The sequence below is a fragment of the Bombina bombina genome, chromosome 8 (assembly GCF_027579735.1).
Source record: "Bombina bombina isolate aBomBom1 chromosome 8, aBomBom1.pri, whole genome shotgun sequence".
In the NCBI taxonomy this organism is placed as follows: domain Eukaryota; kingdom Metazoa; phylum Chordata; class Amphibia; order Anura; family Bombinatoridae; genus Bombina; species Bombina bombina.
This window is the reverse complement of record NC_069506.1, coordinates 14,704,040-14,727,257: the sequence shown is the minus strand read 5'-3', so window position 1 is coordinate 14,727,257 and position 23,218 is coordinate 14,704,040. Positions and strand designations below refer to the sequence as shown.

The window sequence follows — 23,218 nt, the reverse complement described above, 5'->3', positions numbered from 1 at the left end:
TACAATTTGAGCATTGTGTATTACACACAGTTTCTAACTAGGTTAAGCTATTGGAGGATATCCAAGCTGTCTTGGTTAGGACATTGTTCCATTCCACATATGTGTTTATTCTAGAAGAACATGCAAAGCACCTTATTTGAACAGAGGTCCCATCCATTGGTGATGTCCAATATGCAGTCAATGTTCCATTTCTGAGAGGAAAAGGATTGAAAAATAGTGGTCTTCCATTGCAGGACTCATTTCCTTGTGACCAGCTTCCCACAAGCTTGTTTGATTGTGTAGCTTGTAGAAGAATTGTGATATTTCCTTCTCCTTTGAGAATCACTGTAAATAAATTACAAAATTATTCTGACAATTGTCTATTTAACCTCTGCTTTTTTATTGGATGCAAAAAAAATAAATAATTAAAAAGTATTATAAAGAAAACAAAGAGACAACATCAGAGTGAAATGTTTAGATAATGTTTATATAATAAAGCTAATTGTTAAGTGATGCAATTATTAACAGAGCTATTTCTATAAAGGCTAAGGGGCCTATTTATCAAAACGTCAACTATGTTGCATTCGTCTGTGTCAATATGCTTGCCAAACATTGCTGCCGCGGATCTGAATACGATCCCCTTATTTGTAAAAGAAGCCGTCAAAAACTTGCGGGTCAAGTACAGTGTGAAGAGCATGGTACTGGTGTTACCTAACAGTCATCGATGTTGCGGTTATTCAGGTTTTTCCCAACTTTATTTATACCATTTAATTATTGTCCACAAACAACACATTTCTCTAAAGCTATATATCTGTGTGTTATGTCAGAAGTCTTTTGCAAACATATTTACGTCAAGTTCCTTTTTTGGTTCTAAACAATGTTGTCTGTCACATCTCTGTGTTTATTTATACCACTATATGAGCAGGAATAATTGCAAATATAACATGTAATCAGAGTATCATATGTATTTATCTGCAATCAATGGATATTTTAAAGGGATAGGAAAGTACAAATTTAAGTTGCATGATTCAGATAGAGCATATAATTTTAAAACACTTTAAAATTCACTTCTATTTTCAAATGTGCTTTGTTCTCTTGGTATCCCTTGTTGGAAAAGAATACACACATATCCTACACTAGTTGGAGCTAGCTGCTAATTGATTCCTGCACACATTTGTCTCTTGTGATTGGCTAAGTAGATGTGTTCAGCTAGCTGCCAGTAGGGCAATGCTGTTCCTTCAGCAAAGGATAACAAAAGAATGAAGCAAATTTGATAATAGAAGTAAATTGGAAAGTTGTTTAAAACTGTATGTTCTATCCAAATCATGAAAGAATATTTTGGGGTTTCCTGGCCATTTAAGAGTTGGGCCAGTTTTCTCTCTGCACCTGTCTAACCCCTCCTGATTGCAATCTATTTTTAAAAACCACCCCTACACAGGTGTTATAAAATGGGCTGGCATATAAGATGACATTTCTTACTGAAAAAGAAATTCAAGAGAATGAAGAAATACACTGAATATAGCATGACAGTAAATAGGTGATTTTAATTTCTGCTTTATCTGAATCATGACAGTTTAAAGTTAGGTGGGCTATCCCTTTGAGCTATCAGCTTAAAATTCTATTGAATCAAACATCAATTCAAATTTTAAAATCTTTGTCTAAAATATTACACTGTGTGTCCTAATGTCAGCATCAATGTTTATCTTTAATACTAATTTCACATATACATACTATCAAAGTATAATACACAATGTAACAAATGGCACTTACAAGTTCTGATGAGTGATCAATGACACAAGTATCAAGCATTTTGATTTGTTAGTGATAGTTTATAATGTATATTTGAATCAGATTGGCAGATGTCATAAATCATGTGATTATGCATATTCCAATCAAAAGTGGTGGAAAAATTCACTAGTGTGTGGGTTGTTTAGGAGTTTGCATCATAATTGGTGCGAAAAGTGTTGTGTCAAATATGGGGCGAAGTGGAGAGTTTGACTTGTATTACATAGATTTTTCCAACAAAAAAAAGGAAGTTTGCACCAAATTTGTATAACTATTGTCCCCTTGCTTTGTAATGAGAGACAAATTTGTAGCATAATCCATAAGTAGTAATGTATTTTTCATTTTTAACCTTATATCTACTAGTGCACCAAATGTGGAGCAATACTATTGTTTGATTTAGAAAGGGTATACAACTTTAATAAAGTTTCTAATTTACTTTTATTATGCAATATACTTCATTCTCTTGCAGCATCGAACATAAGCTTTCTGTGTTTTCAGACTCCCATTGACTTCTATGGCATCCGCAACCTCAAGGGTGGCGGATTGAAAACTAGGTACGCTGAGTTGGAAAAGATGCAAGCGTAAAAGTAGAATTTTTGATAAATTTGTGAGAGCTTCAAATAGTGTCGATTAGGAGGGCAAATGAACATGATTCCACTCGAATTCCACGTTTTTCAACTCGCATCGATTTGTGTCGGATTGAGATCTCGGGATCATATTTTACGTCACAAATTTCAACATTTTCTGATCTTGACGCTTTGATAACCACCATATTATGGAGCCAAAGGAGAAAGAGAGCACAAATGTATAGGTGGACCGCTGCCAGAGAGACCTCCAGCGCCACCGGTCTTAACGATACCTGTATCGAAAGGCAAATGCAGTAAGTGATAGAGCCACAGAGGGTTATATGGATAAGGGGGATTCCCGACACAGACTCACAGCGAAACACCAACGCGTCCTCATGCGTGTTTCGCTCCACGTCCTTGTTGCTTGGAGCTTCTTCCGGGTTGTGACCTTGCTATGTGTATACGTTGTTAAATGACCATTGCCAGTCACCATGCATGAACATCATTGGGCTTTGTTTGCCATCTCCATCCGTTAAAGTGTTTACTTATACATCATGATATCCAGGCAAACATTGCCCTTGGTTACTGCAATCAGTTTCTAAACGTTTATGCATGTCACAGTATGATTCTAAACAACTTATATATTAAAAACTTTATATACAATATTATACATAATGTGCAAATAATGCTTTTTAGTTAATACTTTGTAACAGTAACACTAACTGTCTTTCTCATCTCTCAACTTGGATGTCCTCTCACTACCTTAAGCTAAATCTCTCCAAGACTGAACTCCTTATTTTTTCCCCTTCCTTCAAAATCTCCACTCCCCAATTTTCTATAACTGTTGATAATTTCATCATTACCCCTACCCCGCATGCCCGATGTCATGGGGTCACACATTCAGTCCTTGGCTAAAGCCTTCCACTTCCACCTTAAAAACATCTCTAAAATTAGACATTTCTTTACACAAGACACAACTAAGATTTTAATCCACTCTCTCATCCTTCCCCGCCTCGACTATTGCAACTCCGTCCTCTCTGGTCTCCCTAGCTGCCGCCTAGCTCATTTATAATCCATAATGAATGTCTCTGCCAGGCTAATCTTCCTTGCACGTCACTTTACTGGCTTCCTCTTGCCTCCAGGATTAAACACAAAATTCTCACTCTGACATACAAAGCCATCAACTGCACAGCTCCCCCTTACATTTCAGACATTTTCTCCAGATACTCTCCCTCCTGTCCCCTTTGCTCTGATCACGATCTCCTACTCTCCTCCTCTCTTGTTACTTCCTCACATTCCTGTTTACAGGACTTGTCTAGACTGGCTCCCATCTTGAGGAACTCCCTGCCTCGCTCCACAAGACACTCCCCTAGTTTTAATAGCTTCAAGCTCTCCCTAAAGACTCTACTATTCAGGGATGAATACAACTTACTCTAACCTTTCCTAACTCCATTGCTTTCACCTTGAACCCCTTAGAATGTAAGCCTATGAGCCCAGCTGTTTGTATATCACCTTTATAAGAGATGACTACAACAGTGCAACTCTCGGCAGGGCCCTCTACCAATTTGATCCCTGTAAATATTATCTTGTATACCGCCTATGCTTATAGCACTGCAAAATCTGTTGGCGCTCTACAAATACCTGATAATAATAAAAATAATAGTAATAACAGTATAAAGGTTAAAAAAATATTAACTAAAAAAGCATTATTTGCACATTATGTATAATATTGTATATAAAGTTATGAATATATAAGTTGTTTAGAATTATACTGTGACAAGCGTTTAGAACCTGATTGCAGTAACCAAGGGCAACGTTTGCCTGGATATCATGATACATAAGTAAATACTTTAGCGGGTGGAGTTGGCAAACAAAGCCCAATGATGTTCCTGCATGAGACGTGTCATAGACACGTGACTGGCAATGGCCATTTAAACAACAGTGTGTTGCTGTGAGTCTGTGCCGGTGATCCACCTCATCCTTCTGACCCTCTGTGGCTCTATCACCTACAGGGATTAGGAGACTTGCATGACGAACTGCATTTGCCTTTCGATACCGGTATCGTTAAGACCGGTGGCGCTGGAGGTCTCTCTGGCAGCGGTCCACCGATACATTTGTGCTCTCTTTCTCCTTTTTTTATTACAATTGATAAAGTCTGCATTAAACAGTTGTTTTGCTGAGTAATTTCAATATAAATTTAAATTTTTCTATAAAATATAATTTTTGCAGAAAGAAAATGTAACATTTTGAATGCAATTTAACAATTTATTCAAGTGCAATCAACCCAACATGAATTATGAATATTTCCCATTCCAATGTTCTTTCCATAGAAGAAAATGTTCTATTAATTTTTAAACACATATATATATATATATAGGTATAGGTATATACTAGGGCTGTGAGATTAATCGCAATATGCAACCTTCAGGGTATGCGGTTTTAAAAAAAAAAAAAAAACTTCTATCTGTGACAGTGTGCTCTGGCTGCCAGCGGGATAAAAAAACTAAATGTGACCTGAGAGAACAGAATCAGGATTGTATGTCTGTCCAGGTGATGGCGCTACCACGAGCAAAGGATGTCAGGAGCAGCTTGAACGCTGTTGCGGCAAAATCTACAATACAGTACTGTACTGGGACATGGGCACCTTAGAAAAGCTCATCGCCAGCAACCACTGCATGTGAAGCATTCTGGAGGCCACAGAGACAGCAAGTTCTGAGTCCTGAGAAACAGGCGCAATCTGCTGAGAAGGGACAGGAAAAACTTTCCATGTGACTCCACACTGCCGACATACAGACACTTACTTGCCTAGCATCAATCCCTCTCCCCACACCTGGCCCGTAATTATCTCCTCAGGAATGACAGTTTCCCCTTTTTTAATATACCCAGCCCCAATAGCCTGTACTGATAGAACGCTATCTGCCTAGTTTGAGCAGCTCTGAGACATAACAGTCTCAAAACCCCAGCCGGTAGTGACACTACACAGTCTGCACCATCAGCCAGTTCCAATAAACCCCTTCAGTATACACGCAGACAATCCCAGCCAGTCATTACAGTATCCACAAATACAAGTCATATACATATGCTGATTTACCAGCTCCAAAACAGCCTTTTTGCACTCACAGGCTGCCTCACGCAGCAATTAGAATATGCACAGCCAGCTTCTACACAATGCCAGTCTTCCATTACCGCCAAAAGAGTAAGAGAACAGCTCATAGGAGGTGCAGTGGTTATTTCAGTGAGATGTTTGTGCAGCAGATAGCAAGGTGAAGTGACTATTCTAAGCCTATAGAAGGTCAGCACAAACTGTATTAATAGGTAATATTATCAGTGGCTAAATTAAAACTGGAAACAAGAAGTTAGGAACAAAATCTATATTTTATTCTAATTGTTTGATGATATTATAATATGTTGTAAAATAGTTGCATTTATTGGGCTACATGTCATATTAAAAGATAATCCGTTGGGAATGTGCACTGTTCCTTGGGTCTGTATTGCTTCAGTTAGGTGAATATGTTAAATGTTCCCTGGATGTGCAGGAACAGACACATTGTTGTCTTTAGCTTGAGTTACCACATACTGTACATACAAATGGATATGAGAGTGTGGTGTGTGTTGTATGAGAGTGTGTGGTATGTGAGTGTTGTATGACACTGTGTGGTATGTGGGTGTTGTATGAGAGTGTGTGGTATGTGGGTGTTGTATGAGAGTGTGTGGTATGTGGGTGTTGTATGACAGTGTGTAGTATGTGGGTGTTGTATGAGAGTGTGTGGTATGTGGGTGTTGTATGAGAGTGTGTGGTATGTGGGTGTTGAATGACAGTGTGTGGTATGTCAGTGTGTGGTATGTGGGTGTTGTATGAGAGTGTGTGTGACACTTTTAAGTTTGACTTCAATCAGAAATAAAGAACGGACACATTTCAGCCACTTTTCCAAAAATTGGAGCTATCTTGTTGTATATTACTTGAGAAATTTTCAGACCAAGCATAAAAATAGGGTGACAAATGGTATCAAGGTACTGGGGAAAAAAGTTTGAAGAACCCAGTAATAGAGTATAGGTCAGGATCACTGGCAGCCAATGGGTTTCTGTGTGATCACAATCTCTTGGTCATCAACATATTTAAAACAATGAACAATAAAAATCCTAGTTTGGCTTCTATATTAAACTAAATTCTCAATGGGTTATAAGGTTGTATAATACTTAAAGATTTTGTACAGTTTAATGCATTTTTTATTTAGAAATACATGTTTAACAGTTATTTTTAAAAATCACCATTAAAATCGAATTAGTGATATTTCATGGCTCGAGATATTAATTTTTCCCCATATTACACAGCTCTAGTATATACAGAAATATAGGAACATTTAGTTAATAAATACATAGAACATTTTCACCTATGTGAAGGACAGTGGACATGTGAAATATTTATAGTAAATACACAGTTAAACACATTATTAAATATTAATAGTGAATATGTTTTTCATGTTTTCAGGTATTTGACTGCAAATATATATATATATACATTCCAATCTTCTTCACAGGATAATGTCCTTTTCATTGTAAGTACATATTTCTATTTATAGCTGTATATTCCAATAAATGTATATCTATTCCTATAAATATATATGTATAGATACATATTTTAAAGGAACAGTATCAAATATATATATATATATATATATATATACACACACACACACACACATGAAAACACAGTAATCTTAAATTATTAAAATATGCATATAAAATATTAAAAAATTATAAAAATGATTAATCATTATTAAACATACAGTAAAAAATACAGATACATTATATAGATTATTAAATTATTTGGAATATTTTACAGTATGTTTAATAATTTAAAATATTTTGTTATCTTTTTTTTTTAATATTTCATATTTCAATAACGCGCCAGATTATTAAGTTTTCACTGCACTAACCTTACCGCATTAAATCTAAATCATGAAGGAAAATGGTTACAGCGCATATACTTTTTTTTTTGTTTCTTAGAAAACATTTTACCTGTGTCCCGTAAACTATTTCATGTGCATTTTTTTCATATTTGCCTATTCATGGAAGTATTTATTTTTTTGTGTGCTGGCAGCAATCTCATCTGTGACATTTTTATGCCAGAGAGGCCCAAACTGATGTTTAAGTGACAACTCTGTTAGCTTTTAATGCAATTTTTTTTTATAACTGCATGTTTTAAAGGGGCAAAAATTGCAGCATACAGGCCTCTATTTAACAAGGTCTGGCGGACCTGATCCGACAGTGCGGATCAGGTCCGCCAGACCTCGCTGAATACGGCGAGCAATACACTCTCCGTATTCAGCATTGCACCAGCAGCTCACAAGAGCTGCTGGTGCAACGCCGCCCCCTGCAGACTCGCGGACAATCAGCCGCCAGCAGGGAGGTGTCAATCAACCCGATCATACTCGATCGGGTTGATTTCCGGCGATGTCTGTCCGCCTGCTCAGAGCAGACGGACAGGTTATGGAGCAGCGGTCTTTGTGACCGCTGCTCCATAACTGCTGTTTCTGGCGAGTCTGATAGATAGGCCCCACAACCGTATCTATCACACATATGAAAAAGGAATACTTTAACCTTTAAAAAATATTTGTTTTTGCATAAAAAGTGACAAAATCTATCTATATTTACATAAATTTTGGAGCAGAAAAATGCATGTGTTCAACTAATACTGTAGTATAAATTCTCCTTTGATGATAGTGATAATTCCCACAGTGTATTAATCAACAATGACCATACTCTATAAACTTGAAAAAGTATGTTTATCTAGCACACAAACATCCAAACAAACCTTAGTGCTTACAAAAACATGTATTAAAATCCTGTGTTTAATTTATTTCACAAATAGTTTCCACTGCATTCTGTAAATATGCATAAAACAACTATAATGAGTGAGGCATATATTATAGATGAAAATATAATGATTTTTTTTTCTTCAGAATTCACCATTAAAGTCTACTTTTCTTTTTATATTTAAATCCTTTACAAGTGGAATATAATTTATGTCATTATTAAATAAAAAGAGATTAAGCTGTAAACAGTATTTCTAATTTTAGGAAGACTAAAAAGTAGACCTTTATTATGATATAAGATAAATGTAAAGCTACATACTGTACAGTTAAGGACAACTTACCGGTATACAACTGATTGTATCTATATGCTGCAGGAGAGACCATCATGTTGATAGAGCTGTTTACATTTGCAAGAGTGTAACTGTTCGTACATAAAGCATTGGTACTGGTTGCCGTACTCTGTGTATAGACCACTGCTCCTGTCATGCTAAGCAGCAGAATTACTGCACTTTCCTTTAGTGCCATTTTCATGGATGGTTCAACTCTTTGTAGGTGCTGGCACAAGACAACGGTGCAACCCTTCTGTACCACCTGCTATTTTATATTACAATGTTGCCATGCAAATCATTCTGCAATCTGCATAAATATGTGTGCTCCTCATACAGAGGTCAGGATTATGTACATAGTGTGTGTGTGTTACAAATCATAAAATAAAAAAGCTTAACCCCTTGCTTCCAGGATCAGGAACAAATACTTTAATGAATATTCATGGTACAAAAATTAGAATGTATGTAACCTGCTCCCATATTGACAGTAAATTGTGTATGTGTGTGGATATTGGCACAGTTCCATTATCTTAGGCTCCTTCCACACATTCAACTTGTTATATGGGATACATCTGTTGTACAGAGGGTCTCTAGTTTATTCCACTAAGGAAGACTTCAGAGACAATTAGTTAGATCACAAAAGATTTTACTTTATCAAAGAATAAATTGTTGTAAAAGTTAACAAAAGTAGTGTGTATTGGTAGTATTTATTGGACTATAACACAGTTCTTATCTTGTTTAATTCTTTCTGGGAACCTTCGGCTAGATTACGAGTTTTGCGGTAAGCTGAAAAAGCAGCGTTAACAGGTCCTAACGCTGCTTTTTCCCTACCGCTGCTATTACGAATCTTGCAGGTTTAGGGGCACCGCACACTTTTTTGGCCTTACCGCAAACCGACTTACGTAAACTTTGTAAACCCTTTTTTCATAGCGCTGGTATTATGAGTCTATCCTGGGAGGCCAAAAAGTGAGCGGTACACCCTCTACCTCCAAGATTCCTAACGCATTCTAAAGTCAGTAGTTATGAGTTTTACATTACAACGCTGTAGCATAAAACTCATAACTAAAGTGCTAAAAAGTACACTAACACCCATAAACTACCTATTAACCCCTAAACCGAGGCCCTCCCGCATTGCAAACACTGTAATAACATTTTTAACCCCTAATCTGCCGCTCCGGACATTGCTGCCACTCGAATAAACATATTAACCCCTAAACCGCCGCACTCCCGCCTCATAAACACTAGTTAAATATTAGTAACCCCTAATCTGCCGCCCCTAAAATTTCCGCAACCTACATTATTTTTATTAACCCCTAATCTGCTGCCCCCAACATCGCCGCCACCTACCTACATTTATTGACCCCTAATCTGCCGCGCCCAACGTCTCTGCCACTATATTAAATGTATTGACCCCTAAATCTAAGTCTAACCCTAACCCTAACACCCATTATTCCTATTTAAAACTAAATACTTACCTATTAAATAAACCCTAAGCTAGTTACAATATAACTAATAGTTACATTGTATCTACCTTAGGGTTTATTTTTATTTTACAGGCAAGTTTTTATTTATTTTAACTAGGTAGAATAGTTACTAAATAGTTATTAACTATTTACTAACTACCTAGCTAAAATAAATACAAATTTACCTGTAAAATAAAACCTAACCTAAGTTAAAATAACGCCTAACACTACACTACAATTAAATAAATTACCTACATTAAATGCAATTAAATAAATTAAATTAAATGAGCTAAATCACAAAAAAACCCCCACTAAATTACAGAAAATAAAAAACAAATGACAGATCTTTAAACTAATTACACCTAATCTAATAGCCCTGTCAAAATAAAAAAAGCCCCCCCAAAATAAAACAAAAAACCTAGAGGCCTATTTATGAAATGTCTGTCGGACCTAATATGACAGTGCGGATCAGGTCCGACATACATCGTTGAATGCGGAGAGCAATACGCTCTCAGTATTTAGCATTGCACCACAGCATTGCACCATCTAGCTCTATTGCAAGCCCAAAGCCCTAACCTAAAAAATAAACCCACCAAATACACCCTTAAAAAAATCCTAACACTAACCCCCGAAGATTCACGAGAAGTCTTCATCCAAGCGGCAAGATGTCCTCAAAGAAGCTGGCAAAAGTGGTCCTCCAGACGGGCAGAAGTGGTCCTCCAGATGGGCAGACGTCTTCATCCAGACGGCATCTTCTATCTTCATCCTTCTGACGCGGAGCGGCTCCATCTTCAAGACATCCGGCGTGGAGCATCCTCTTCAAACGACGGCTTCTTCGGAATTAATATCACTTTAAGTGACGTCATCCAAGATGGTGTCCCTTAGATTTGGAATTAAGGTAGAAAAATCATATTGGCTGATGAAATCAGCCAATAGGATTGAGCTGGCATTCTATTGGCTGTTCTAATCAGCCAATAGAATGCGAGCTGAATCCTATTGGCTGATTGCATCAGCCAATAGGATTGAAGTTCAATCCTATTGGCTGATTGCATCAGCCAATATGATATTTTCAACCTTAATTCCGATTGGCTGTTAGAATTCTATCAGCCAATCAGAATCTAAGGGACGCCATCTTGGATGACATCACTTAAAGTGATATTCATTCCGAAGAAGCCGTTGTTTGAAGAGGATGTTCTGCGCCGGATGTCTTGAAGATGGAGCCGCTCCGCGTCGGAAGGATGAAGATAAAAGATGCCGTCTGGATGAAGACTTCTGCACGTCTGGAGGACCACTTCGGCCTGCCTGGAGGACCACTTCTGCCGGCTTCCTTGAGGACATCTTGCCGCTTGGATGAAGACTTCTCCCGGTAAGCAAATCTTCGGGGGTTAGTGTTAGGATTTTTTTTAAGGGTGTATTGGGTGGGTTTTATTTTTAGGTTAGGGCTTTGGGACTGCAATAGAGCTAAATGCCCTTTTAAGGGCAATGCCCATACAAATGCCCTTTTCAAGGCAATGGGAGCTTAGTTTTCTTTAGTTAGGCTTTTATTTTGGGGGTTGGTTCTGTGGGTGGTATGTTTGGGGGGGTTGTTTGTATTTTTTTTTACAGGTAAAAGAGCTAATTACTTTGGGGCAATGCCCCGCAAAAGGCCCTTTTAAGGGCTATTGATAGTTTAGTTTAGGCTAGGTTTTTTTTTATTTTGGGGGGCTATTAGATTAGGTGTAATTATTTTAAAGATCTTGTAATTTGTTTTTTATTTTCTGTAATTTAGTGGGGGTTTTTTGTGATTTAGCTAATTTAATTTAATTTATTTAATAGTATTTAATGTAGGGAATTTATTTAATTATAGTGTAGTGCTAGGTGTTATTGTAACATAGGTTAGGTTTTATTTTACAGGTAAATTTGTCTTTATTTTAGCTAGGTAGTTATTAAATAGTTAATAACTATTTAATAACTATTCTACCTAGTTAAAATAAATACAAACTTGCCTGTAAAATAAAAATAAACCCTAAGCTAGCTACAATGTAACTATTAGTTATATTGTAGCTAGCTTAGGGTTTATTTTATAGGTAAGTATTTAGTTTTAAATAGGAATAATTTAGTTAATTGTAGTAATTTTATTTAGATTTATTGTAATTATATTTAAGTTAGGGGGGGTTAGACTTAGGTTTAGGGGTTAATACATTTAATATAGTGGTGGCGACGTTGGGGGCGGCAGATTAGGGGTTAATAAATGTAGGTAGGTGACGGCGATGTTAGGGATGGCAGCGATGTTAGGGATGGCAGATTAGGGGTTAATAATATTTAACTAGTGTTTGCAATGTGGGAGTGCAGCGGTTTAGGGGTTAATATATTTATTATAGTGGCGGCGATGTCCGGTTTGGCAGATTAGGGGTTATAATATTTTTTTAGTGGTTGCGAATTGCGATGTGGTGGCCTCGGTTTAGGGGTTAGCAGGTAGTTTATGGGTGTTAGTGTACTTTTTAGCACTTTAGTTAAGAGTTTTATGCTACGGCGTTGTAGTGTAAAACTCTTAACTACTGACTTTAAAATGCGGTACCAGTCTTTACAGGAGAGGGTGTACCGCTCACTTTTGGTTAGACTCGTAATACCAGCGCTATGCAAGTCCCATTGAAAATATAGGAAACCCAATTTACGTAAGTGGATTAGCAGTATTTCAGAGTCTGGCCAAAAAAGTGAGTGGTGAGCCTGTCATTTCAAGACTCGTAATACCAGCAGGCGTTAAAAAGCAGCTTTGGGACTGGCCAACGCTGCTTTTTAAGCCTAACGCACAATTCGTAATCTAGGCGACTGTTTCCCTACTCAACAACCTGTGAAAATCTTTTACCACTTATTCATACTTATAAGTCTGAAGGAAATAATTTGTTTCCAGTTTTTTTAGTAAACAGTTTCAAGAGATAGAAAAGTCACAACTAAGCTTGCATGATTCAGATAGAGACGGTCATTTTAAGACACTTTCAAATTCACTTCTATTTTCAAATGTGCTTCATACTGTTAGTATCCATTGTTGAAAAATAATGCACACATATCATACACTAGTGGGAGCTGCTGCTAATTGGTGCCTGCGCACATTTGTCTCCTGTGAGTGGCTAACTAGACGTGTTCAGCTAGCTGCCAGTAGTGGGTGGGGGTGTTTTACTGTTAGGGGAGGGGGACTTAGTTTTTTGTAAGAGGTAAAAGAGCCGTTTAACTTAGGGCAGTGCCCTACAAAAAGCCCTTTTAAAGACTATTGGTAGTTTAGATTAGGGGGTGTTTTATTTTCTTAGGGATTAGGTATAAAAAAAATTTTTTTGATAATTTTGTTTATTTTTTCTGTAATGTTAGAATTTTTTGTAATTTAATGTTAGTTTTTTTATTTTAATTGTAATTTATTAGTAATTGGGGTTAATTTAGGGGGTGTTAGGTTAGGGGCTTAAGAATTTAATTAGTTATTTGCGTTGTGGGGGATTTGACGGTTTAGAGGTAGTGATGTCGCGAATTGTTCGCAGGCGAATAGTTCCCGGCGAACATAGCATGTTCGCCTCGGCGGGCGAACATATGCGATGTTCGATCCGCCCCCTATTCGTCATCATTGAGTAAACTTTGACCCTGTACCTCACAGTCAGAATACACATTACAGCCAATCAGCAGCAGACCCTCCCTCCCAAACTCTCCCACCTCCTGGACAGCATCCATTTTAGATTCATTTTGAAGATGCATTCTTAGTGAGAGGAGGGACAGCGTAGCTGCTGCTGATTTAATAGGGAAATCGATTGCTAGGTTAGTGTATTCAGTGTCCACTACAGTCCTGAAGGACTCATCTGATCTCTGCTGTAAGGACAGCACCCCAAAAAGCCCTTTTTAGGGCTAGAACATCAGTCTGCTTTTTTCTTTTTTTTCCCTGTGTAATCTAATTGCATTTGCCTGCCTGCCAGCGTGTGTGTCAGGCTCACAGCGTATACTGTGCCCACTTGCCCAGTGCCACCACTCATATCTGGTGTAACAGTAGTGTACATTTAAAAAAAAAAAAAAACTTTTTTGACTGTGAAATAATAGCAGACAGCTGCCAGTACCCAAGATGGCCGCCAATAAGGCAGATGGGGAGGGTTAGAGAGCTGTTTTGGGGGGGATAAGGGAGGTTGTGGGCTAAGGGGGGATGCTACACCACAGCATATGTAAATATGCTAAAAAATTTTTTTATTTATTTTAGTACTGGCAGACTTTCTGCCAGTACTTAAGATGGCGGGGACATTTGACGGGTGGGAGGGATCAGGGGGTCTGATGTGTCAGGTGGGAGGCTGATCTCTACACTAAAGCTAAAATTAACCCTGCAAGCTCCCTACAAACTACCTAATTAACCCCTTCACTGCTAGCCATAATACACGTGTGATGCGCAGCAGCATTTAGTGGCCTTCTAATTACCAGAAAGCAACGCCAAAGTCATATATGTCTGCTATTTCTGAACAAAGGTGATCCCAGAGAAGCATTTACAACCATTTGTGCCATAATTGCACAAGCTGTTTGTAAATAATTTCAATGAGAAACCTTAAAATGCGAAAAAAATTAAGTTTTTTTAAAATTTGATCGCATTTGGCGGTGAAATGGTGGCATGAAATATACCAAAATGGGCCTAGATCAATACTTTGGGTTGTCTATTACACTACACTTAAGCTAAAATTAACTCTACAAGCTCCCTACATGCTCCCTAATTAATCCCTTCACTGCTGGGCATAAAACATGTGTGGTGCGCAGTGGCATTTAGCAGCCTTCTAATTACCAAAAAGCAACGCCAAAGCCATATAAGTCTGCTATTTCTGAACAAAGGGGATCCCAGAGAAGCATTTACAACCATTTATGCCATAATTGCATAAGTTGTTTGTAAATAATTTCTGTGAGAAACCTAAAGTTTGTGAAAAAGTGAACAATTTTTTTTTATTTGATCGCATTTGGCGGTGAAATGGTGGCATGAAATATACCAAAATGGGCCTAGATCAATACTTTGGGTTGTCTACTACACTACACTTAAGCTAAAATTAACTCTACAAGCTGCCTACATGCTCCCTAATTAACCCCTTCACTGCTGGGCATAAAACACGTGTGGTGCGCAGTGGCATTTAGCAGCCTTCTAATTACCAAAAAGCAACGCCAAAGCCATATAAGTCTGCTATAATGGCATGTCTGGCACACAGTGTTGGGGCAAGGGTCCATCTGACCACTGATACCTGGTCTGCAAAGCATGGTCAGGGAAGGTATATGACCTACACTACGCACTGTGAAGCGGGCGTAACCCTTACACGTAACCCTTACACTACCTGATCGATACAACATCATACCTGATGTTTTAAAGCACGTTATTCCAAACAATTTAGGAGTGTTTGGTGATTTATGCCCTTTATGGATTAAAACCAGACTCTGCGTCAACTATGTAATTTTCCATGGGAGTTTTGCCATGGATCCCCCTCCGGCATACCACAGTACAGATGTTAGTGCCCTTGAAACAACTTTTCCATCACTATTGTGGCCAGAAAGAGTCCCTGTGGGTTTTAAAATTCGCCTGCCTATTGAAGTCTATGGCGGTTCACCGGTTTGCAAACTTTTGTGGAAGTTTGAGTTCTCCGTTCGCGAACCCAAATTTTTAGGTTTGCAACATCACTATTTAGAGGTTAATATTTAATTAGATTGATTGCGATGTGGGTGTTTGGCGGTTTAGGGGTTAATGGGTTAATTAGGTTTATTGCAATGTGGGGGTTTGGTGGTTTAAGAGGTTTATTGCGATGTGGGTGGTTGACGGTTAAGAGGTTAATGTTTTAATTATGCTATATGCGGATTATGGGTTATTACTTTATTGTTTTGCGATGTGGGGGTTGACGGTTTAGGTGTTTGCTAATACTTTGTGCAGGAGGTTATTTTTTTTTTTTGTTATTCGTCATGCAGGCGGTTACGTGTTTTTATTTCTTGTGGGCGGTTACATGTTTTTTGGTTATGTCATGCGTGCGGTTGAGTGTTTTTATTTTCTTTAAGGCTTCGGGTTTGCATACGCTGCATCCAGGTGGATTCCGAAAATGGCAGCTGAATAGTCAGGCACTTAAAGTGGTAGCTAGTATTAAGTTTAACATCTATAGTATAATCATGTTTGTAACGCGTCCATCGGTGTTGCCAGTTGCGCACGCATCCTCAAAGGAAAGTTGGCTGTGCGAGGCAGCCAAAAGAATGTAGGCTGCGTGCGTGGCCAAAAGATTCTGAAAATGGAGGGGTAGTGAAAGAATCCACCACTGGACTGCTGAGAGCTAGCTGATGATTGCTGATGATTGATGTTATCAAGCCACAATTGTGTTAGTAATCTTTGTTTATTGGGGATTTACAGATGGGTTGTATTGGTTTGAGATCTGAAAACACACACACAATATATATATATATATAAGGCACCTGACACTGAAACTCATGGACTAAAAATGAAGCCAAAAATAGAAAAAATGTATATCTTTTTACAAAGAAATGTGTACACTGAAGCTAACTTGCTTATCCATCACATGATTACATTTAACCTGCTCAACAGCCTGGGAAAATCTTTTACCACTTCCTCATACTTATAATTCTGAAGGAAATAATTTGTTTCCAGTTTTTTTAGTAAATAGTTTCAAGGGACAGAAAAGTCACAATTAAACTTGCATGATTCAGATAGAGACGGTCATTTTAAGACCTTGTCATCTAAATCAGCCACTGACCACTGGTGGTCCGCGAGAAGATGTTGGTGGTCTGTGGCACCATCAAGCAGGAAGTAGTCTACTCTGATGGTGTCACCCCAGTCGCACCGCAACTCCCTACAGTGCATGGCTGGACATAAGTGAAAACCGACGGAGGAGGAGTTAAATTGCAACCCCCCTACGCACATTGTGTAGTACTGCGCAACTTGCGTAGCTAGATTGTATTTTTAACTCCTCCCGCCCGGCGCGCTGCTCAGAGGAAGATGCTTCCATTCTAAAGCCAGCAGAGGTTGGTATAGTCTTGGCTTGAAATAGTGGAATTAAATTATATAAAAAAAGAAAATCTTTAAAAAAAATTCTCTCATATTTAATTTATTTTCTTCCCTTTACCTGTCTCTTTGTAGTAGTTTTCCTAACTCTTTCAGACGGACTTAGATCACTGTTTGTCTTCCTCCCCTCCATCTTCTTTTTTTTATTAAATATTAATTATTCTTCATTCTAATAATTTTCCCGCTAACAAAGCTATTCCACCTGAATTCCAGTAATTGCCATCCAGCAGATCAGCCATATCCCACCAGTATTATAGTAATTGCCAGTAACATCAGTCGTGGTTGGCTCACATCCATATTTAGAGCTTTCTGATATAAACTTAATTTATGACTCCAATGTCTGTCCATGATCATAAGTAGTTTTTAATAATTCCTAACTGGGGAGGTGACTTGGAAGTCTTGTGGTCCTTTTAAACATAATTATTTTTTTCCCGACTTTTTGCCTCTCTGCTTCCAGCTCAAAAGTTGGCACTCACCTTTCATCTGTCATTTGGAAATATTCTCTCAGTTCTTCTTAGCTATGGTTATACTAGTTATGTACAGTATGTGTGTATATATATATATATATATATATATATATATATATATATACCCTTTATAGAAATGTCCAAATGTAGGTTGGCACTCACAGGAATTTATAAAGCAACAAACAGTAGATCTTTTTATTTCCAAGTTATTTGTACATTATTTGTAGAAGTCAATACATTATAGAGGTTTGTACCTTTTAAAAAAAATTCATGTCAGTGACCCACGGGATTAAAAATTGTGAGTTTAGTGGTTACTGAGGTCCGAAAGGTTGGCGACCTTTTTGTTTGCAAAAATCTTAATGGGGATCATGGAATTGTTAAAAGTGATAGTAAATGTTCCACTTTTTATAATTAGATCTGGAATAAAAACAATATTTTAAATGGAGTTTAATTCATGAGTTGTAATAAAGGTACTCTGTAAATTACTTTTTAATCTAGCTGTGACAATCCGATAACCCACGCTTGGGACACTAACTTCAAAAGTAATTTTTTTGGGGAGCTAACATTTTGAACTGTTCTCCAATCGGGGCTCTAGCTACAACTAAAGTGCTGTACGGCTAGGGCACATCACTTTGTTATGGTGAGAAACACGTTGTTGGAATTGTATTTGTGCAAATAAATTTTATTATTTAAAGTTTACATACCCTCTACTATTTTATTCAATCCTAATGATAGCTGAGAAGCATATTCTTCTATCGATTGCTCTTTTATTTGAGAGTGAATCACATTATTTCTTTCAGAATCTTTCCGCTGGAGGGGAGGTAGCTTGGGACGTCACACGCCATAGCCTAGGCAAATGTCGGAATTCCACTTTCAGACAGAGAAGAGTGGATTGTTATTCTTCTGGCTGCTGCTCCCATGATATGAATTTATCTGGGAAACACTATGAGGCCGATTTATCAAGGGCCGAATGGCCCCTGATGTCCCTGTTTCCGCGCGAGCCTTCAGGCTCACTGGAAACAGCAGTTATGAAGCTGCGGTCTTAAGACCGCTGCTCATTAACTGGTCCGCTGCCTCTGAGGCTGCCAACATCAATCCACCCGATCCTATATGATCGGGTTGATTGACACCCCCTGCTAGCAACCGATTGGCCACAAATCTGCAGGGGCTGGTATTTTACAAGCAGTTCACCAGAACCGCTTGTGCAATGTTAAATGCCGATAGCATATGCTGTCGGTATTCAGCGATGTCTGGTGGACATAATATGCTACAGCGTATCTGCCAGACATTGGTAAATCGGCAACTAAGTCTCCAACCTAAACTACAAGCAATACAGGTGTTACTCAAAAACATGTGAGTGAATTTGTGCTCAGAAATTGATGTTGCTGATATCTGAACATTATTACCCTTTTTTTCTATTATTTTTCTGTCGGGTTTACTAGAACTGTGTAAGGAGAGCTGCCCTAGGATTGATCCTCCAACAGAAGACTGCCTTTTATAGAGGACTATTATTTTGAATACTATTGTAACACTTTTTACATTATTGTATTATGTATTATTTTTTAATAATTTAACTCAATTTTGAGTGAGATAATTTTTGCTTACTGACATATGTAGGAATTTCCTTCCACTATACTCATTATGGGTTACATTGTTTAGCGCCCCATTTTTTGTTTATACTCTGTATAAGAAATTTATTTGCTTTTTTTTATAAAATATTGTTTCCATTCCAGATCTGATTATACAAAGTGGAAAGTTTACCATAACTTTAAGGTTTTCTGAGGATGAACAAGAAAGAAAGAAAGAAAGAAAGAAAGAAAGAAAGAAAGAAAGAAAGAAAGAAAGAAAGAAAGAAAGAAAGAAAGAAAGAAAGAAAGAAAGAAAGAAAGAAATTAAAGAAAATAATAATAATAATAATAATAATAATATATACCGCTTATACATATCATTCTATAATATAAGGCCAAGTGTGTTTGTCCGAAGCTGTCATGCGCAGTAGAGACTGAGCTAGGACAAACACACCTGGCCTTCAACAAACTGACCTGTCATCTGGGGCCTGGCCAACCAGTTTGAGGGGGCGTGGTGCGGGCGTGACCGGATGTGACACAGGAGGGGCTCGGCGTGGCCAGATGTGACACTGACGGGACGGGTTTGACGTGGGCGGGGCAGGCGGACATGAGCGATCTCAAAAGAGGGGGGATAGATAGAGAGTGAAAGAGGGGGGATAAATAGAGAGTGAAAGAGGGGGGATAGAGAGAGCAAAAGAGGGGGGATAGGGAGAGCAAAAGAGAGTGAGAGAGACAGCAAAAGAGAGGGGGAGGGAGAGCAAAAGAAAGGGGAGAGAGAGCGAAAGAGGGGAGCTAGAGACTTCTATGGGGGAATACACGGTTGCGTGCACAATATTCTTTCATTTTTATGCGCATCTGGACATTGCTTGAGTGAAAACAGTTAACATTTAACTTGTAGTACGAGCACTACCCAACACGTGCAAAAAGGTTACTACTAGCGAAGTTAGAGCTTGAGCAGGAGTGTTAAATAGCGCTCCACTTGTAATCTGGACCTTATTTTTTTTTTAAATATTTTAATTTATTTTATTCCACTTTCTTATAACTTAAAGGGACACTGAAACCAAATTTTTTTCTTTCGTGATTCAGATAGAGCATGACATTTTAAGCAACTTTCCAATTTACTCCTATTATCAAATTATCTTCATTCTCTTGGTATCTTTATTTGAAATGCAAGAATGTAAGTTTAGATGCCGGCCCATTTTTCGTGAACAACCTGGGTTGTTCTTGCTGATTGGTGGATACATTCATCCACCAATAAAAAAGTGCTGTCCAGAGTTCTAAACCTAAAAAATGCTTAGGTGCCTTCTTTTTCAAATAAAGATAGCAAGAGAACGAAGAAAAATTGATAATAGGAGTAAATTAGAAAGTTGCTTAAAACTGCATGCTCTATCTGAATCACAAAAGAAAACATTTGGGTTTAGTGTCCCTTTAACTCTTAAAAACTTCAGCAAAGTAATGGATGCTGGCATATTATTACCTAGGTTTTCCCCTTATATATCTCTACTGCTGAGGAAAATTAATGTCAGGTAAGAAACAGGCAATAAAAGAGAATGTGCAAACAAGGCAGAGGGGAAACTCTCACCTAGATTACGAGTTTTGCGTTAGAAGCTGTGCGGTGCTAACGAGCAGTTTATGCTCACCGCTCACTTACAGACAGCGCTGGTATTACGGGTTTTTACAAACCCGGCGTTTTCCGCAAAAAAAGTTATTGTAGAGTAAAATGTTGCTCCACATCTCACCTCAATACCAGCGGTGAGCTGGCTAAACATGCTTGTGCACGATTTCCCCATAGGAATCAATGGGGGAGAGCCAGCTGGAAAAAAAACCTAACACTTTCAAAAAAACAGCGTAAAGCTCCTAACGCAGCCCCATTGATTGCTATGGGGAAAATACATTTATGTCTACACCTAACACCCTAACATGAACCCAGAGTCTAAACAACCCTAATCTTATACTTATGAACCCCTAATCTGCTGCCCCTAACATCACAAACACATACATTATATTTATTAACCCCTAATCTGACGCCCCCGATGTCGCCGCAACCTTACTACATTTATTAACCCCTAATCTGCCGCCCCCAACGTCGCCACCACTATAAGAAAGTTATTAACCCCTAAACCTAAGTCTAACCTTAACCCCCCCTAACTTAAATATAATTTAAATAAATCTAAATAAAATTACTACAATTAACTAAATAATTCCTATTTAAAACTTAATACCTATAAAATAAACCCTAAGCTAGCTACAATACAACTAATAGATACATTGTAGCTAACTTAGGGTTTATTTTTATTTTACAGGCAACTTTGTATTTATTTTAACTAGGTACAATAGTTATTAAACAGTTATTAACTATTTAATAACTACCTAGTTAAAATAAAGACAAATTTACCTGTAAAATAAAACCTAACCTAAATTACAATTACACCTAACACTACACTACAATTTAATTAATTACCTAAATTAAATACAATTAATTACAATTAAATACAATTATCTAAAGTACAAAAAAACAAACACTAAATTACAGAAAATAATAAAGAAATTACAAGATTTTTAAACTAATTACACCTAATCTAATCCCCCTAACAAAATAAAAAAGCCCCCCCCCCAAAATGAAAAAGCCCTACCCTACACTAAATTACAAATAGCCCTTAAAAGGGCCTTTTGCGGGGCATTGCCCCAAATAAATCAGCTCTTTTACCTGAAAAAAAATTACAATTCCCCCCCAACATTAAAACCCACCACCCACACAACCAACCCTACTCTAAAACCCACCCAATCCCCCATTAAAAAAAACTAACACTAACCCCTTGAAGATCACCTTACCGGGAGACGTCTTCACCCAACCGGGTCGAAGTCCTCAACGAAGCCGGGAGAAGTCTTCATCCAAGCCGGGCGAAGTGGTCCTCCAGACGGGCAGAAGTCTTCATCCAAACGGCATCTTCTATCTTTATCCATCTGGCGCGGAGCGGGTCCATCTTCAAGACATCCGACGCGGAGCATCCTCTTCTTCCAACGGCTAAACACAGAATGGCATCCCTTCAACTCCAATTGGCTAATCAGAATTAAGGTAGAAAAAATCCTATTGGCTGATGCAATCAGCCAATAGGATTGAACTGGCATTCTATTGGCTGATTGGAACAGCCAATAGAATGCCAGCTCAATCCTATTGACTGATTGGATCAGCCAATAGGATTGAACTTCAATCCTATTGGCTGATTGAATCAGCCAATAGGATTTTTTCTACCTTAATTCCGATTGGCTGATAGAATTCTATCAGCCAATCGGAATTGAAGGGACGCCATCTTGGATGACATCATTTAAAGGAACCTTCATTCTGTGTTTAGCCGTCGGAAGAAGAGGATGCTCCGCATCTGATGTCTTGAAGATGGACCCGCTCCGCGCCGGATGGATGAAGATAGAAGATGCCGTCTGGATGAAGACTTCTGCCCGTCTGGAGGACCACTTCGCCCGGCTTGGATGAAGACTCCTCCCGGCTTCGTTGAGGACTTCGGCCCGGTTGGGTGAAGACGTCTTCCGGTAAGGTGATCTTCAAGGGGTTAGTGTTAGTTTTTCTTAATGGGGGATTGGGTGGGTTTTAGAGTAGGGTTGGTTGTGTGGGTGGTGGGTTTTAATGTTGGGAGGGGAATTGTAATTTTTTTTTCAGGTAAAAGAGCTGATTACTTTGGGACAATGCCCCGCAAAAGGCCCTTTAAAGGGCTATTTGTAATTTAGTGTAGGGTAGGGCTTTTTTATTTTGGGGGGGCTTTTTTATTTTTTTAGGGCGATTAGATTAGGTGTAATTAGTTTTAAAATCTTGTAATTTCTTTATTATTTTCTGTAATTTAGTGTTTTTTTGTACTTTAGATAATTGTATTTAATTGTAATTAATTGTATTTAATTTAGGTAATTAATTTAATTGTAGTGTAGTGTTAGGTGTAATTGTAACTTAGGTTAGGTTTTATTTTACAGGTAAATTTGTCTTTATTTTAACTAGGTAGTTATTAAATATTAATAACTATTTAATAACTATTGTACCTAGTTAAAATAAATACAAAGTTGCCTGTAAAATAAAAATAAACCCTAAGCTAGCTACAATGTAACTATTAGTTATATCGTAGCTAGCTTAGGGTTTATTTTATAGGTAAGTATTTAGTTTTAAATAGGAATTATTTAGTTAATTGTAGTAATTTTATTTAGATTTATTTAAAT

The 23,218-nt window shown here is 37.8% G+C and overlaps 1 protein-coding gene across 2 annotated transcripts in view; it reads right to left on the bottom strand.

Moving 5' to 3' along the window:
- The window catches only part of LOC128638266 (uncharacterized), a 372,623-nt gene that overhangs the window by 20,738 nt on the left and 328,667 nt on the right, over positions 1 to 23,218 (bottom strand). For both annotated transcript variants that reach the window (XM_053690131.1, XM_053690129.1), the window contains exon 3: positions 132 to 324. In XM_053690131.1, the coding sequence (XP_053546106.1) occupies positions 132 to 324 (193 nt within the window). The remainder of the gene's footprint in view (positions 1 to 131; positions 325 to 23,218) is intronic.